At 38.9% G+C, this 18,289-nt stretch overlaps 4 protein-coding genes across 4 annotated transcripts; 2 read left to right on the top strand and 2 right to left on the bottom strand. All coding sequences in view use genetic code 12, as the record gives it.

Moving 5' to 3' along the window:
* Positions 1-18: 18 nt before the first annotated feature.
* Positions 19-1,229, top strand: FMT1 (methionyl-tRNA formyltransferase; the record flags this gene model as incomplete). Its single annotated transcript, XM_064917581.1, has 1 exon — positions 19-1,229. The coding sequence occupies exon 1, from the start codon at positions 71-73 to the stop codon at positions 1,226-1,228; it is 1,158 nt and encodes a 385-aa protein (XP_064773166.1). The 5' UTR covers positions 19-70.
* VPS13 (membrane morphogenesis protein) lies at positions 1,230-10,745 on the bottom strand. The gene has a single exon (XM_064917580.1). It carries the CDS (start codon positions 10,662-10,664, stop codon positions 1,275-1,277), a length of 9,390 nt encoding a protein of 3,129 aa, XP_064773165.1. The 5' UTR covers positions 10,665-10,745; the 3' UTR covers positions 1,230-1,274.
* Positions 10,746-12,780: 2,035 nt separating this feature from the next.
* Positions 12,781-15,549, top strand: ATG1 (serine/threonine protein kinase; the record flags this gene model as incomplete). The annotated part of the gene is made up of 2 exons (XM_064915917.1): positions 12,781-14,374; positions 14,423-15,549. 2 exons carry the CDS (start codon positions 12,781-12,783, stop codon positions 15,331-15,333), a joined length of 2,505 nt encoding a protein of 834 aa, XP_064773164.1. The 3' UTR covers positions 15,334-15,549.
* On the bottom strand, positions 15,550-17,582 carry RJT20DRAFT_129762 (alpha-mannosyltransferase). The gene has a single exon (XM_064917579.1). The coding sequence runs from the start codon at positions 17,410-17,412 to the stop codon at positions 15,637-15,639; it is 1,776 nt and encodes a 591-aa protein (XP_064773163.1). The 5' UTR covers positions 17,413-17,582; the 3' UTR covers positions 15,550-15,636.
* Between the last annotated feature and the right edge of the window lie 707 nt (positions 17,583-18,289).

Raw genomic sequence — 18,289 nt, 5'->3', positions numbered from 1 at the left:
AAGCGCGATTTTTCAGTTATTATCACATCAGTATATAAGCGTTTGATAAGGAGTTATTAGTACATAACCCATGATTCTAACATCGAGTAGTAGCTTGCGATGCATAGAACTGCTAAGAAGTCGTCAATTTTTGAATACGTGTAGGCAATTTTATCGCTTCAATGCAACTTCTGCTGAAGCTCCTCTTCGTATAGCATTCTTTGGAAGCGATGCATTTAGCGTTCAATCCTTAGACAAATTGTACAACTATAAGTTGCAAAATCCCCATAAAATTGAGGCGATCGATGTTATAACTAGAAGTATCAAGCCAACAGGTAGGAAATTGAAGACTCTAGTAGACCTTCCCATTGGAGACTACTGCTATAGACTCAATGAGGCAGCTTGTGAAGAACGTCTTCCTGTCATTCGAGCAGACTCCTCCCAAGAAATTCTTGATATCTTGCAAACTCGTCACTATTCTATGGCCATAGCGGTTTCATATGGGAAACTTATACCTGCAGAGTTCATTAAGAGCTGTGTTCATGGAGGACTCAATGTACATCCGTCACTTCTCCCAAAATACTCCGGATCCTCCCCAATCCAATTTGCATTGATGAACGACGATTCGACAACAGGATGTACAATTCAAACTTTACATCCCACCAAATTCGATCGTGGCGAAATTATATTACAATCAGGCGAAATAGCTATCGGAGAGAATTCTAACTTCTCTACCTTGCAGGCTGAACTTGCATCCATAGGAAGTGAATTATTGGTTACAACCATCGATAAAGAACTATACAAGTCAGGCATTGAGAGAGGGATAATGAAAACATACCCATTCTCTTTGGCGCCTAAGATCCTGCCAAAGAAGTCAGAGATTGTATGGGGAAGCCTAACGTCAAAGCAGATAAAACGCTTAGAAGATGCCTTGGGACCTTTGTACTCTTATAAGTTTGTGAATGTTATAAAAAAGAAGAAAATTATAAAAGAGTACCAGAGAGTAATTATATCTGGTATCACCATTCTCGAACGAGATCACTTTCAAGGATACAATGATCTTAGGAGAGTGGGCGAATTTATGTTGGAGAATTCAGCAACTCCCCGATTAATTATAAAAACACGAGATGGCTTTATTGGGGCCAGTAGCTTGAAATTCCAAGCATGCAATGAGGAAACTCCTACTGAGTTTGTAAAGGCTCTAATAAAACGCAGTGGTGAAACTGCCAATAAATTTGTAAATATTTAGAATGAAACTGTATATATTACTACTAGGAATGCATTATAAAAGACTCTTACAAAATAACTTGACAATGCTTGTTGAACTCATCAGCTGCAATAGCAATCTTCGCGTACAAGAAGTCTCTATTCTTCTTCTCTGGGATTGGAATAAATGGACCCTCTCTTCTTTTCAATGCAATACTAATTCCAGAAGGTTCCACAGATATGGCCTTTACTTGATCAAATGTTATTATCCATTTTGACCTCAATGAGTTAACTTCAAAGAGAATAATCATCTTATATGTCACTAAAACAGCCTTTTCTCCTCCTGTTAACAATAAGTGAGCCAAGTACTTTTCTTTGAAATACACGTCACCATCAATTGAATAGAGCCAGTATTGGCCCTGTGCCTCCCTCTGTGAATATGGTCTGATAACTTTGTCTGGGGTCAAATACCTAGGCAATCTCACCTTGTCTAGGCCCTCAGCATCAAAAACAGTTGTTGTATTACGAATCCCTTCGCTGACATTGGAAGCTAGGTCAAAAAAGCCAATTGCAGTCTTAGTTGGTAAACCAACTACACCTTTACCTAAACCTTTGAAAAATCCCGCAGCGCCACCAGTATTAGCTCCTTCTATTGGAGCAGTAGCTATACCTGTAACTCCAGAAGAGATCGATTCAAAAAATGAATTTGCTCCTGATGCAACACCATACAATGCATGTTTGGGTTTATTACGGCGCTGGTTTAACCTTCTCCGTTCCTGGTACTTGTCATCCATTGTGGCAACGGATAATCCTTTGGCGATCGAACCAGTGAATTTCGCAAACGAATCCGAAAATCCAAAAATGGATTTCTTCATGAAACTCAAGCCACCCTTCGCGAGACCTATTCCTAATTCTTGTGGTCGGTCATTTAAAACATAACCGTGTATCGGCTCGTAGAAGATATCCATTGCTCCTGATGATAAGTGCTTAAACAAGCCAACCGGGTTTCCTAATAAATCTGCGGAACCAAGAATATTATGCACTTGATAAAAGAATGATTGACCATAGTGAGTTTGTATCGACTCCAACAATATTGGTATTGGAACTCTTATATTCTCAATGAACAAGGCGTTCAATTTTATGGGAGCATCATTAACATTACCAATAGCCATTGTCAAAACATTGAAAAAGAACATCAATGTGTTCTGCGAAGAACCTTTATCTTCCGCGTTCACTCTCTCTGTTCTAACAAAAGACAAATTCGCTTGAATAGGTTGAAGGTGTAATGCCTCGAAGTAAATATCGCTCGTATCGGAAAAGCTATTGGGTTCAGGTAGCTTCAAGTCGTCGTCGCAAAGCTTGTCAATTTTTTCCTTATTCCAACTGGCTCCTGGGAACTTGGCAAAATCCAATATAGCGAAGAGAAAGTCTTCATCAATCTCGAGTGATAATTCCTGTAATAAAACTGTAGCATATTTTATGAAGACCACGCCATGACTGTTGTCCTTCACAAGGCAAATTGAACCTGAGAAAGCAGGGTGATTATTCAATTCACGTCCTGACTTTGGAAGCACGCTTGGGTACAAAATTATTGGGAAAATTCCACCATATAATTGATTATCAATCTGAATCCATTTCAACTTTAGACTGAAATTCTGGTATAGATCTGACTCGTTGTATCTAAGCTCTAATCCTCTTAATGATATATAGCATAACTCCTGTGATCTGGTGTTAATGAAAGATAGTCCAAATCCTTCAAATTTTGTCACAATCTTGGTGTGGTAGTTTTCATCATTCTCAGTCGTTTCAAAATTCTGAGATAAGTTTACCTGCGAGCCGGACTTCTCTCCCAGCAATTTATATAAACTAACGGATGGATCATAATTAGTGATTATTAAAGAAATAGTTGGACCGTCGGCTACCACATTGAGATCTACGATGCATTGTTCGGCTTCCTGGGTTGGTGGTAATCTGAAAGGTTTTAAATTACCTATTTCGGCCAAATTGACGGCCCTTTCCCTGCCATGGGATCTAATTATTAACTCATTGATAACAGCATTTGGATAATCATAAGCATATGGCATCACACTTTTGGCCGGAATCTTATAGTAGATTGGTTTGTATTGTGTATCTGACTTTACGATTTCACCCTTTTCATCAATGTTAGGATCATTCTGATATATGAAAAAGTCTGAATCACTGAAATTCCGTATAGAAAAGGGCCAGCTATCATTTGCACTTTCTATTTGGATGAACATGGTTGCATTTTCCATGAGTATGTTGACTTTTAGTAACACCTGGCCAACGTTTTCTTTGAACACTTTTATGAAAATTTGACCGATGTCATCAAGGCAGAATGGTGAAGACCAAGTTTTCGAAGCATGAAGAAACTTTATTATGATGCTCTTCTTTTCAATTCTTCTGAGTCCATATAGTGGCAACAACTCGTTGGGTTCAATGTGAATCTGTTTTGTAGTTCCGTTTTCGACTATTTGCAAAGTCTCCTCTAAAGCATTTCGGAGAACATATCTTGGAGCCACTGTGATCACTTTTGATAAATTATACTTTCCTTCTCCTTCCAGTATGGAAACTCCAACATTCATTTCAATCTGTTTACCAGGGACTTGTGCTTTGGCCTCATTTGCTTGACCCAAAGCGTCAAGACTTAAAGGCGTGGTAAAACTAGACTCTCCAATCTTTAGTTGCGCCCGGTTCTTGCGGTCACCATACTTATCAAAGGAGAACATAACTGGCATGACGGACTGTGTGGTCACCTTCCCATTCGAATAAGCTTCATTGCCATTCTCGCTTATGGTTAAGTTTTGACCAGTCCTATTAAGGATGACATACGGCGAGTATATGACAACTTTCAAACTTGTGCTATCCGAGTTCTTTCTTGGGTAGTAGATTCTAAGCTTTAATTGCTGACCATCTTGGTTTCTAAGTATGATAGTATTTTCTCGCTTGAATTCGCTTCCTGTTGAAGTATTGATTATTGCAAATTCTGATTTTCCGAAACCGCATTGTTTGGGTTCTATACTTAACAATAACAAATTCTCCAAGCTTACAACATGAACATAACTCTTCACACCCTTCTTGACATTTCCATTCCAGTCCTTTTTGAAGTTTTTATCGTATAATCTGTAATTCATATCAAATGGTAGCAAGTTTTCAATTTCAAGGGGAGCCGAAATAACTAATCGAAGATGTGGATAAATCTTTGCTAGTGGCTCATCATGCTCATATACCGCTTCAGCCTGGAAGTAATATGAAGATTTATCACTTGACAGCTCAGCGGCGCACCTTAGTGACAACCCTGCCTTAATCAAGTCTTTCCAGTATAATGATCCATCTGACCAATCGTACTGAGTATGAATATAAGGTCTTATCTTAATTGCGCTGGCATAGACGAAGTCAATAGGTAAAGCGTGTGATTTCTTTGAATCTATAATCAAATCTTCCGTTGCCTTGTCGTTTATAATTTTGATCGCAATAGGTACATCAGCATCGTTTTCTACCCTCACAGTTGACCTCAACCAAATAGTCTTAACGTTATCTTGTCCTAACAGTATTTCACAAGATAACCGATTATGAACACCATTCACAGGAGGATTTAGAATAAACAATTCTTCTCCTTCTCCAGTAGCTGAGATACCTTTTATTATTTCATAAGGAGAATTCATCAAGTGCACACCAAGTATGCCAGCATTATTGTTTGTATCTAAATTCTCACGGATCACTCTCCAATCTTCAAACGCCCAAGAGAGTCTCTCGTTTGACTTAATTATGCTTCTATTGTTCACTTTGACTTCAGAATTATCCGCCCACACTTCGATGTCATATCCTGTTTCATTTACAATAATATATGGATTATCCTCTCCTCGTGGCTTTAATCTCTCATTCGAAGTAATCAATGCAGATATCTGGGAAAGTAAGGCTACCGAGCGGGAGGTAATCGTCACTTCTGCCAATTGCCTAGATACAACTTCTACAAGTAAACTTGGTTGCGGCGTGAACGTTTTGGAAGCATACACAGCTACTGTCCACGGCTCAATGAGTGGCTCCCAGGTGGACCGGGCATAATTATAGATGTTCACATAATTCTCTATGTGAACTTCAGCATTAAGGTCATTGGACCAATTTATAGCCCTCACTTCAAATGGTTTAATATTCATATCTAGAACTGGCAACTCGTGGATATCACCGATTAAGACAAATCTAACACCACCAATACTGGCACTCAATTCTTCGCCCTTGATGATCGCTACAGACTCGTGTTCTTCTTCAGCTTTTCTGGGTTCAGAGCGAGCAGAGATACTTGTTAGAATGCTAGGTGCATATTTAGATAGTCTCCTTCTGAAATCCTCAGAGAAATTGTAGTCCAGCTTCTCATCTTCAGTCTGTCGGAGTCCCTGTGCTTTCAGATAAAGTTCCGTCGCATTGTTGAAAATACTAAGAGCAAGTCTAATATCTCTTAAGGAAACCCTCACAATCATTGGGTCAATGGAAGCTTGGATATTTGTGAGGAAACTAGTGGGTGTCGATCCATTTGAATCATGTGCGAAGGAAATCGAGAAGTCATCTATAATTCTATACTTTGTTCTATCAAACTTCTCCATGGTTGTCAAAAACAACCCAATGTTGTTCGCAGCTAAGGAAATTACATTCTGGCTTGCTATAAGAACTTGCTCCACCTTAAACACAATTGCTTCAGTGTCTTCACTAGTAGGATCGGCTAGTAAAATAACAGAAGGTTCTTTAATATTGACTGAAAATCCAAATTTCAGAGTTTCACTACCAGAAGGTTCTTGGGAATGAGCCGATGGCTTGGGATTCTCACTTGCGCTTACAGCAAGATGAGTGCTATCATTGTAATCAACAATTGGAGTATCCGCTTCCAATCCTTTTGTAAAAAAAGCTTGTAGTTCAAACAAGTAATCAAGGGCTAAGATGGTTTTCGGACTATCTATAGTCAACATTGCCGTTATATTCTTTCTCTCGGAAGGGCCATCACTCGAAGTAGTCAATATGAATTGATCATTGTCGCTCTGAATTGGAGGTATGAGCTCTCTGAATTTGCTTTTCGTCTCTTGCCTGATATCACTGATAGTAAAGGATCCAACACTCACAGATGAATTGAAATGGCCCTCTTCAGTCATGTCAAAATCCAAGTTGAACTTATTCAAATCGAAGGACGCCAACTTCTTCTCGCGGATATCTTCAATGTCTGACGTCCTGTGATAAACTTTCAAGCTAATCCTTGGTATATTGAATTCTAGAGTCACCTTTTGATGGTCTACAGGAATCTCCAAAGGTAAGGAAGATGTATTTTTTGTGATCTCTGTCGTCTGACTTTGGGTCTGCCTCACAGAATTAGTGTGTTTAATAACTGCATTGGCATTCTCCGCATCCTCTTCAATATCATTGAGGGAATCGTCAGAATCGGACAATGTGAACACCTTAGACACTGAATTAGAGAGTTTCAACAAATTTTTCAATTGCAACTCTGTCAAGATCAAATCCAATGCGGGCATTTTCCCTTTAACAGTGAAAGTTGGAACGTTGGCAGTATACTCTTCCTTGTAGTCAATCAAAAAGGACATATCCAAATTATTCACCATCTTAGATACTTGAACAATTTCATTGCCAAAATTGAAAAGTGAAGAAAGAGAAACTTTTCGGATACCGGCAGAAATTACATTCTTTAAAGTCTCCCCCAGTCCCGAAAACTCGTTGTGAGCATATATTTCACCAAGATTTGCTGTGATATTGTCGTAAACGTTATCTGAATTCTCAATCAATGACGGAAAAACAATAGTTGGAGCATTTACTAGTAAATTGAACTTTATTTTGCTGGCGTCATCAATCTGATTTGCTTGATTTATTGCTGCTTCTCTTGCCCTGTCATATATTGCCTTCATCTTTAGAAATTGGCTCAAATAATCAAGAATTCTATTCAATGAGCTTTCAACAAAGTTTATTGTCAACGCACCTGTCTTAAAATCCACAAGAGAATTGTATGGGTTGGTGTTCGTTTCTCTGTCAAATGTCTTGTAAACGAATTCTGCTAGGTTATCGCCTTCCATGCTGATCAAGTTTCGAAGAACTGATTCTCGAGGTGAGCCTTGGTTAATCTCATCGTGTAATGTTAGAGCCCCTAGCTTACCCTTAACTTCCATAGCCTCAGGAACCAAGAAGACATCAATTTGTGCTGTGCTTAGCTTCAATGTTGCTAACTTGAGACTTTCTTCATTCAACACGAAAATTATAGAATCTAGATTCATATGAACATCAATCTTTTGTGGTGAGGCTTCTTCATCTCTTGAATCGTTATGTTTTAGTTCATCTGCTGGTGTAGCCTCTGCGTTCGGATCAGTGAAAGTATTCAAAACAAAATTAAGAATGCTCAACAATGACTTCCTTGAGATAACAAACTTAACAGTTGCAATATCCATATTAATATCTTGATCAAATACTTCTATCTCCTTCCCATTGAATTCGACAATTCTTTGTTTTCTCCAATAGTCCAATTTGAATATCTCTTTCTTTGTAACCTGGTCTTCATTAAAATTGTTTGATGAAATCAATTTTTCGAACTCTGGAATTCCTGACCTTTCAATGTGATCTATAAGATTTATATCAGTCAAGAATAAGTCGAGATGCATATCATTTAGCGTCCTAAAAAACCTAATAGACAAGCAATCACCCACCAAATCAACTAATGGTTCAGAGCGCAATGTGTGTGCATCAATACACCTTGAAAGGGAAATATTCACTACTTTTACATCAAAATCAAACTCAAACATGTGTTGCTTCTTCAATGCTTCTAAATGCTTATAGTCGTTCTCGCTTTTGCTCGAAATAGTAGTTGAAGTAGTATTCGAGTCAAATAAATTGGATCTTTCTGATACAGAGTCTTCAATATCCATGCTTTTCAGTGATGCGAATGCTTCAAAGATACTGGATTCATCACTATCGCCGTCTTCGAAATTTGGCAAGGCCACATCTATAATTTGCATTAAAGTCTTGTATTGGAAGTCGTTTATTGCAACCTTCAATTCTGGAACCTCGCCTCCAATTTTGAACTTCGCCAAGTTGTAAGCATCAGGTAGTATAGATACTCCGACGAGCAACTTTATGTTTAGTTTGTCCAACATCAATGCATTTCCCTTACTGTTTTCGCTATGTAACTGCTCCATGGTGGATTTTATACTTGGCCCTACTAAGAATTGTGCATCCTGAAGGTGCAAGTTGAACTGATCATACATCAACGAATTGAGTTTCTTCCAATCATCTTCTGTGTAACTTTCCTTTGCTCTAACTTCTTCAATTCTTGATTTCTCAACTAAATCACTGACAACGCTTATGTGACCAGCATCTAGAATTGCGACAGGTGACTTAAAGTTTGAAGGATCCAAAGGCATAATAATCAAAGGAGCCTGTAGATCTAATTTAACATTAATTGTTTTGTGTTCTTCAAGGGCATATTGCAACCCGATTCTTGTCTGTGCAGTGAGACCTTCAACTGTCGCCTCTGCTGCATTCATTATTGCACCCACTGTATCAAGATGTATCTTGGGAGGCCTAAAAAACTTAGCGATTTCTTCAATTAACTTCGGGTTATAGAAAATAGTCATTGATTTCAATTTTCCCAATAAAACTGAATCAGCGCTTTGATCTAATGGATTGTTTTCGAAGGAGACCTGAAAAAAGGGATCTTTAGCATTCGAATCTCTGATCTCCTCATGCAAATGGGAATGCATCTGCTTAACACTGACAATATGTTTGTATAATGTCGTTCCAGTTCCATCCTCAACTCTAAATTCCTGCAATTGGAAGTTTGCAAGAAACGAATCAGGACGTTGGTAAAACTGAGCTGTGCATCCTTCGAATATTACTTCAGCTAAGTTTGCAAGTCCTTTTCCGCGCTTTATAGAAACACCACCTTCTTCTAAGGAAGCAAATACTTCCAATTTTATTCTATCTCTAGGTAAATCTATGCTTTCAGACATCCTTTGATTCTCGTCATATTCAATTGCTTCGTATAATGCCTTTCGCTGTTCCTCTGACAAGGACAAGTCCAAATTCTCTGAGTTTTTTTCGTCAAACACCTCATTATTTACCTTATCTTTTGCGGTTTGAGCCCCTCCACCCCACCATGACGAAATCCAACCTCCATAAGTTGAATTGTTAGTACTCTGGTGCGAATTAGAGGCTGACACTTGAGTCGATGCCAGTGAAATTGCATTTTCTTTTCTGATCTCACTTCTTGCTATTGATCTATAAAACTTGATGTCTTCAAACAGCAACTCATTTTCTAACTTCTCCAATTCCGTACTAGTACTTTGATCAGATGTATGCGACAATTTCGCCCTCCATAATTTAATATAAGCTTTCCGTTGATCTCTTCTCTTCGCAAAGTACTCCCATGTCCATTTGTAGTTCTTCTCATGAATTTCGTTTAACACAGATTTCGCTGTATATTGAAACCATTGCTTTGGATCCTCTTGAACAGATACCTTAGGGCGAAACTTTCTGAATCTGTGAGTCCGAATATACCAATGGAACTTTGAGGCAGTCCATAAAAGGTCACGATATTGCTCTGAATCTAATTCTATTCCAAAGGACTTAAAGAAAAGCTCTGCTTTAATATGTGGATATGACTCGGTGGACCCTGCTTTGTGAACTGTGATCTTTCCGCCTCCCGAAACGGGCTTCAATAAGAACTGTAAATCCAAAGATGCATTGCTATCAGTTGTAATAGACTCCTTGAAGTTCTGAAGAAGCTTTCCCTCGTCCTCTGTATAAATGGTGGTTGATTGGGTATTCATGTAACAGCTCAAATACTTTAGAGTCAACAATTTTCTAGTGAGCGCTTGGGTAATGGATATGAAGCTGGGCAACCAAGACTCATCGGTTGATACAGCTGACAATTCATGGAGTGAAATACCAACAGAATATGGGCTTTCCGCCAAAACGGAGTCATCTTCGTATCGTACATGGATATTTTTGATGGTAATCTGTAAGTTGTCAACAATTTTAGTAATTAAAGACTCGGTAAAAGTCTCATTGTTTGAAAGATCATCTGAGATCCCTTGGTTCTGTTGAGATACGCTTTGAAGAGCCTCTAATCTATCTAGCTTTTCACGTTTTATTAACTGTTCTCGTCTTTCCTCGTCGTCTATATCGATATCTTGGATGATAATAGGGGATGCTAGGACATAGACGTCTTCTATAATAACTCTCACGGGCTTGGACTTAAGGTTCGACCAAGGAATTTGCAACGTCAATTCGCCAAGATGGCCAAATTTCACATCTATAGGAAGTTTAAATTTGTCCAATGACTCTTTCTTAAGCCGAAGATTTTTCAATTTGACATCACCACTCCAGATTCCAATATTCAATTGCTTGGGATCAAAGTCTTCAATATAGGAACCTAAGAACCTATTGAGGAGATTAGCTACTAACGATTCAAACATGACCTTGGTGCTTGTATAAGTTCGATCTATATTTTTCACCCAAATTGAATTTGGCGGATTCAATGCTTGCCTCTATTCATTAGCACTACCGGGTTGCTCCTGATCATCAACTCTTATGTATTTGGAGGCTAGTCAAGGGAAGAGACTGTGTGCAGTATGTGTATTCTGAGGGGCAGTTTGCAGCAATAGAAATGACATTGATGTGCGAAGGGTTGCTATGAGCACAGAAAGCATCTCGAATGGGATGGGATATTCATAATATACAGTGGGATTAGGTTGGAGGAGAAAGAGGGAGTATCTTTCGCTTTCACTTTTTGGAGATTATCATGATTGACCCATAGATCACAGATTAGGGTGAAGTTCCTTATGTTTCCTTTTGGGGGTCGTTTGTCGGCTCATTAAAGGTTACCCCCAAAATTCTCGGTTTTTCAGACTTTTTGCCAAATGTTAATATTTGCAGTTATACCAAGGTTAAGAGATGATTACAATTCTTGGGCCTGACTCCTTTTTACCATTTTCAGTAAAAGTCTCATTATTATCTGAGAAATCAGCGAATTCCATACAATACCTATACATACAATTCGTTAGAATACTTCGTTTTAAATTACTGTTATACAGAAAATATTATACTGTAGTACTATTATTGAAGTTTCACATTCTCGATTTGACCGTTGCTTAGTTGTTAATGGAGATCTACCGCCGTGAAACACCAAAAAGAAACACCATTTTGACTGCGCTGAGCTGCATGTTTACTGTCGATTTCGTCATTCCCTCTGATTGCTGATAAACCAAGCAAATGGTACTGCTTCTCGTATCTCTCACTTGTCACGAATGATGACTGCAAACTAGGAAACCAAGCTCAACTATGGCTTATGGCGTAACATTAGTGTAGGGCCCAGTTGTGGGTCCACAGTGGTGCAAGAAGTGGAAATGGATCATGTGACATCTTGCAGGTTGACGTTGGAGGCAAAGGATATACTGCGGCTTTGTTTTTAGCGTGCCACCAAAACTCCTCAAACCCATCCGAACTATGTGCATTTCTTATCCTAGCATGTAACAGGTATTATTTTTTATCTTATCGCTTACATACAAAATGAATCACACATTTTTTGTCATTTTGTGAATCATAGCTTGACTAATCCTCTCTCATAAGGAATAACGTGGAGCTTGTGGGATTTCCATTTAAGAATATATATACACTTCTTTTGCTATCTGATATATATACTTGTGCCTATCACATAGATCCCATAGTATCCATAGTATCCTGCTTTAGTGGATACATGTGTAGTACGCATATTGATTGATAACCACCACATCAACTCACAGTTGATAACATACTATTGACATCAGTCATAACTTTTCGCTATATACACTACAGTAGTATAGATAATATAGCTCGGTTACAGTTCTTCTATGTTAAAAGAGTGCAAACAAGGATAACTGATTGTAATTCCTTGCAGCTCTTCCTAAGGTACTTTCTAGTTTCCCAGTACAACCACTAGAGTAGCTAGGTTCTCCCACATACCTTTTGTCTTTTGATTGTGATCCTTTCTTGAGTAGTCTCTCCACAGCACATTCTCACATTTAGCTCATTTCCCGCTTATTTGTTGAGCTCCACAGGCACTCCGATAAGATCCCGACTCATTGCGACCTACTCTTTTTTATTAGTTATCACATACTAACCGTGCTCTTGTGTAATCAATATCCCTTGCACAGACAAAGGCACATATATTCACGTACGATACATATCGTTCGATTCAGTATTAGCCTCCTCACTATTAGTCACTTCCTAAGTCCTTCCTACTAGGGTTGAGCTATAAGTTGTTTTTCTCTCGCTGTGGTGTAGAGTTTACGTGTATCACACTTCTGCTGTACACGGTCAGGTCTTGTACTACCAGCAAATTTTAGTTGACAATCGATTATCCCGGAGGCAACACAACATCTGAATACTTATCGTTACGTTACTTATTCAGTCACTCATAAGTCCGAGCTCATAGGCGCCAGTATCCGATAAGTAACATTCGTGTCTTATCACTTATTGTGGCACAGTTTCAGTAATATCTACACAACACCACCTCCCGAATAACCAAACAATAGCGCTGAATCTCACCTCGACATGTCTAATTCCCTTCAAAAGCCAGCAGAAAACATTGGCATATATACCATCGGTCCTGAAATAGGTAGGGGTTCATTCGCCACCGTTTACAAATGCGTCGATAATAAAACACATAGATCCGTAGCCATCAAGTCCGTTGTTCGCTCCAAGTTGAAGTCTAAAAAGTTAGTGGAAAACTTGGAGATCGAGATCTCTATCTTGAAGAGCATGAAGCATCCACACATTGTGGGGCTCTTGGATTATAAGCAAACAACATCTCACTTTCACTTGGTTATGGACTACTGTTCTATGGGTGATTTGTCTTATTTCATTAGAAAAAGAAACCAGTTGATCAAGACCCATCCGGTGATATCTAGTCTCTTAGAGAGATACCCTTCTCCGGAAGGTTCGCATGGATTGAATGAGACTTTGGTTGTTCATTTCTTGAAGCAATTATCATCTGCATTACTGTTCTTGAGAGACAAAAGCTTGGTTCATAGGGACATAAAGCCTCAGAACCTTTTATTGTGCCCTCCAGTGCATACCAAGCAGCAATTTATAGATGGGGATTATGTTGGGTTATGGGAATTACCAATACTTAAAATAGCAGATTTTGGTTTTGCCCGCTTCTTGCCTTCCACTTCCATGGCAGAAACCCTTTGTGGTTCACCTTTGTATATGGCACCAGAAATTCTCAGATACGAGAAGTACAACGCAAAGGCCGATTTATGGTCCGTTGGAGCTGTCCTTTACGAAATGACAGTTGGAAAACCTCCCTTTAAGGCTGGTAATCATATTGAGCTTTTGAAGAATATTGAGAGAGCTAATGACCGCATCAAGTTTCCCTCCGCAGCACAGGTACCAGAGGAATTGAAGCGCTTGATTAGATCTTTGTTGAAATACAATCCGACGGAGAGAGTTTCGTTCAACGAGTTTTTTAGCGATGCTTTGATAATCGGTGATTTAGAAGGGAACGATCGACCATTGGAGACGTCTAGCATGGATGAAAACCTCTTTATTAGTGAATACATCTCACCTATCAAACCCTCTCAGAGATCTCAGCTCATCCAACCAATCACTCCAGTCATGACACCGAATGATGAGTCCAATAGAAATAACCTGTCCAGCCCTGAGCCGACCCATGAGAGCAACAACAACACAGCCCGGGTCATACCATACACAAGTGCATCAAGCAATTCTCGAGATGAGGAAATCAAGCAAATAATCAACAAGAATAGTCCTGGTCCAGAGACTTTATCCCACTCTATTCTGGGAAACAAGCCTTCAAAGGGCAATAAGTCAGTTGTGATCAGAAACAAAGATGACATAATCTTAGAAAAGGATTATGTCGTAGTAGAGAAACGTGCAATCGAGGTTAATGCCATTGCTGATGAATTGGCACATGCTGGTAGTGGTGCTGTTGCTATCAATCCACGACGTTCACTGTCTGGGTCCACAACAAACGATTATAGTAAAGCTGTTAGATATAGGAGAGCTCTGCTGGGAAGTAGTCAAAGAAGGCCTAGTTTTACCGACAGAAGGATTTCTATCTCAATTTCCCCCACCAATGCCTTGAGCAAAGCAATAGGATTGGCTTCCAACCGATTATGGGGAAGTGCGGCCAGCAACACTACCACAGGTAATGAAGCTCCTATCACAGAAGAAAGTGAATACAGTAGCACAAATAATACTTTCTCAACTGTAATTTCCAGTCCCAACTTTGCAAACCATTTGTTATTACAGAAGATCAATTTACCCACATCTGCTACTGTCACAAATGCTGCTCATTTGAACTCTATTCAGAACACACACATGACATCAGATGAAAAAGTTTTAAATACATTAGAATCTTTGGCTACAAAGGCTCACGCAGTGAACTTGTTTGCGGATGTTAAGTTCTCTCAATTAATTCCCAGTCCACCGTCTTCGGATGGCTTGGATGATGACCTTTTACATCAAAATGATATGCTCCCTCCAAAAATTATCAAGTCAATAAGCGAAGAGGGAGTCGTTTTGTATGTCAAGACATTATCTTTGTTAGCTAAGGGAATGGCTATTGCTAGCGAATGGTGGTATAGTCAAAATGAGGGTAATGATGGAGAGGAAAACATTAGAAGATCAAGCCATTTGCAGAATTCAGTTCGCATCAATGAATTGGTTCAGTGGATTCGGGAGAAATTCAATGAAAGCTTGGAGAAGGCAGAGTTCATTAGATTAAGATTAGAAGAAGCAAATGCGAGTATCCTGAGGGAAGAAGAGGAACAGAACGTAAGTCCCAACTCGTCTACGAGTAGTACCAGAATCATTGCAGAAAAGATGATCTTTGACAGAGCCTTAGAGATGTCTAGAAATGCAGCTGTCAATGAATTGGTCAAAGAGGACTTGAAAGGATGCGAATTGGCCTACAGCACTGCCATCTGGATGCTTGAGGCGTTATTGGATGACGATGCTCCAGCGAACCCGGAAGATTCAGAACAAAGACTTGACAATGAAGATCGAGCCATGGTTGAGAAATTCATTGTCAGCATTGGTAACAGGCTATCCGTGTTAAAGAAGAAATTGGAGTTGATGTAAAGGGCTGACTCAATAAATTGCTTAGCTCGTAAGAAGGCAATTTATCAGAACTTTGACACGGAGGTCGAGCTCAATGCGCATCATCTATTATATTGCATATATGGATTACCATTCAATTCTTTTTATTTATTATTTTTTTAATTTCATGTTAGGCAACAGTTTTACATTGGTTAGGTTTCGATTTGGTGAAGGAAGCGATATTAAATACATATATTTATTCATACTGTTTATTAAAAAGCAATTTCTTATGAGCGACTATCTTTCGATATGGATCGTGAAGTCACTGTAATAGTAGCAATATCTCTAGTGCGTATTGACAACTTTCGAGTTACTTGACAACCAATTGATTGTATTAGCAGCGTACTTACAAGTTGCTTCCATATCCTGTTGTTTATCTCTGAAATGTGCGAAATCAATTTTCTGGGTACACAATGCGTTATGGATATTTGACCATCTTTTCCACTCAAAGTCAACGTACTTGCCATCCACCATATACTTGAAGTTACTAAACATCCTGTGATTCATTCTTTCATTCCCCTCATTGAGATCTTCTTGTTCCCTGTACCTTGTTGGATCGATTTTGTTTATGTTACAGTGCAAAGTAAAAATATCAATATCCTTACTATCAGCATTAAAATACTTATCTTTAAGCTCATCAATTTTGCTTTTCTGCAATTCGATGTCCCAGTTTTGCTTCCCTTTTTTTAGAAGACTGTGTGCTTCCTTGTATTGTTCTTTCAAGATCGCATAGTCTTGAATGGGGTCTTTCTGAGCCATTGACATTCCATGGTATCCTTTCTTATCACCATAACCTAAGGTCCTAATGTACCCCTTGACTTGATAATATGTAGATTGGGTTGCAGCAGCAGCAGTAATGAATGTATCCTTATCTCCCGTACCTAGCTCTCCCAGACCAAGTAACTTATAGAAGAATTCAGGTCCAAAGATGTTGTAGTACAATGCGACAAGTAACATTTTGCCATGTGATTTTTTGTTAACTATCACTTGCCCTGATTCTGTGGACAAATCAGGAATGGTTCCCTTCAATTCGTGATATTCAATTTTCTCACCAGGAGATACGGGTTGTGGTTGATAAAGAGGAAATCTTCCAATTCTCACTCTCGTCGATTCATCAACAGTAAGATTAGCAATATCATAGAAGAGAGGTGAAACACTACGGCGCCAATAGTCAGGCCAAAGTATCAATCCATGTTTCTTGTAAACTTCAGAATCCCAAATCCTGTCTGGGTTGGAGACAACAGCGTTATCTGAATCGAGTAAGAATACATGCTGGAACGATGAAACAAGGAGAGCCAAAATCTTATATTGGTAACTTCCGAATTTCCATTCATTCACCACCTCTGCTCCAAGTAATGTCCTTAGAACAACACATTTGGTGTTCAATTTGGGCAAAGTGGTTTCACAAAAATCGAATTCATTCTCATAGTCCTTATAATCTGGAAGGACAAGCTCAACGGGCATTTCAGAGCCACTTTCTCTTAATTGAAGAATAGCCAAATAGGCAAGCCAAGAATAAAAACCTCCCCCTAAGACAACAACCCCTTTCGAATCCTTTTTGTACGTAGCAGGATCAATCTCGTTTGGCAATTGGTTAACAACATTCGCGTGCTTCTCTTTTACCTGTTGCAAATACTCGTCCTTTATTATCATCTTGCCAAGAAGACTTTCTTTTGTGAATGAAGTAGGATCTTCTTGTTCTGATTCAGGAACACTTTTTAATAGCTCTTCCTCTTCTTTCACTTTGAATCTATGATTTTTGAAAACCGCAAATACTTGGTACCAGAAATCGTGAGTCTTGTCTGCTTTAATAAGTCCGAATGTGGGTCTTCCAACGATGGAAGGAGGGGGCGATGGTATAGGCTCAAGAATTACTTTATTGCCATAATTTGTACCACTTGAAGACTTTTGTGGTGAATTGCTATTTTCAACATGAAAATTGTCTGGATATGAAATAAAGTCGTCCACGTAATACCTTAGTAGCAAGTGTGAACTTCCAACTATGAGAAAAGCGGCGACACCTAGAAAGATGACCTTCTTTACGTTTATACTAATTCCCATATTGTCTTATAGAAAATGTATTTACTCTCAAGATTTACTGGATTTACTGGATTTACATGAGTCTATTTATATTTATAGCATATTGATACAACTTGTATGGTTTATAAATAACCTATTACATCCATTGTATGCAAGTTTAATCAAAGTGGCATTCATCCATTGTATGCAAGTTTAATCAAAGTGGCATTCATCCATTGTATGCAAGTTTAATCAAAGTGGCATTAAACTGTGCATTTACTTTGATTAAACTGTGCATTTATGTACTGCCAAGAAATTCGCGTGGCTCTAAAATCTCCAAAATATTTTTGAATCAAATGTGTATACACCAATCTACTTGGGGGAATCTTTTTTTTTAGTCTTTCTATCCTATAAGTTGCCGTTGAATATGCCGTACTTCTCACTGGGAACTGATCGGTGCTTATATGCTTTAATAGTTAATGCTATCTTTGAGAGGCAGATGGAGTGGCACAATTAGCATAGGAGCATTCGATGAACTTCTGTTCCTGTACTGGAACCGGAATTTCATCTTTCAGAGCTTCTTAAGACTCGTGCAAGGGTATCCTACTGCCTCAAGTAATTTGCCAAGAAATTTTGCATGTCAGCGAGAGGGGGAACTACCTTTTCCCTTTCATCCTAATGTCTAAATTTTGGAGATGTTGCCAATACGAACATGAGCGCGACACAGCTCTCTCAAACAAATAGAAATGATTTCGAAAGAGCGTGCTCACGAGAGAGTCCTTTAAGCAAGATTAGCTTCTTCGAGGTCCCACGTTTCTGAGCGGACACGCAAGATTACACTACACGTCGTCGTGTTCAGCAGCTGCATATTTCAGCATGTAATCCCAGTGTCATTAATTGAGCTATGTATTGTCATATC

Source organism: Scheffersomyces xylosifermentans (genome assembly GCF_036884685.1).
Source record: "Scheffersomyces xylosifermentans strain CBS 12540 chromosome Unknown RJT20scaffold_6, whole genome shotgun sequence".
NCBI classification, from domain to species: Eukaryota; Fungi; Ascomycota; class Pichiomycetes; order Serinales; family Debaryomycetaceae; genus Scheffersomyces; species Scheffersomyces xylosifermentans.
The sequence above is the reverse complement of the archived record's forward strand: the minus strand, read 5'-3'. Positions and strand labels throughout refer to the sequence as shown.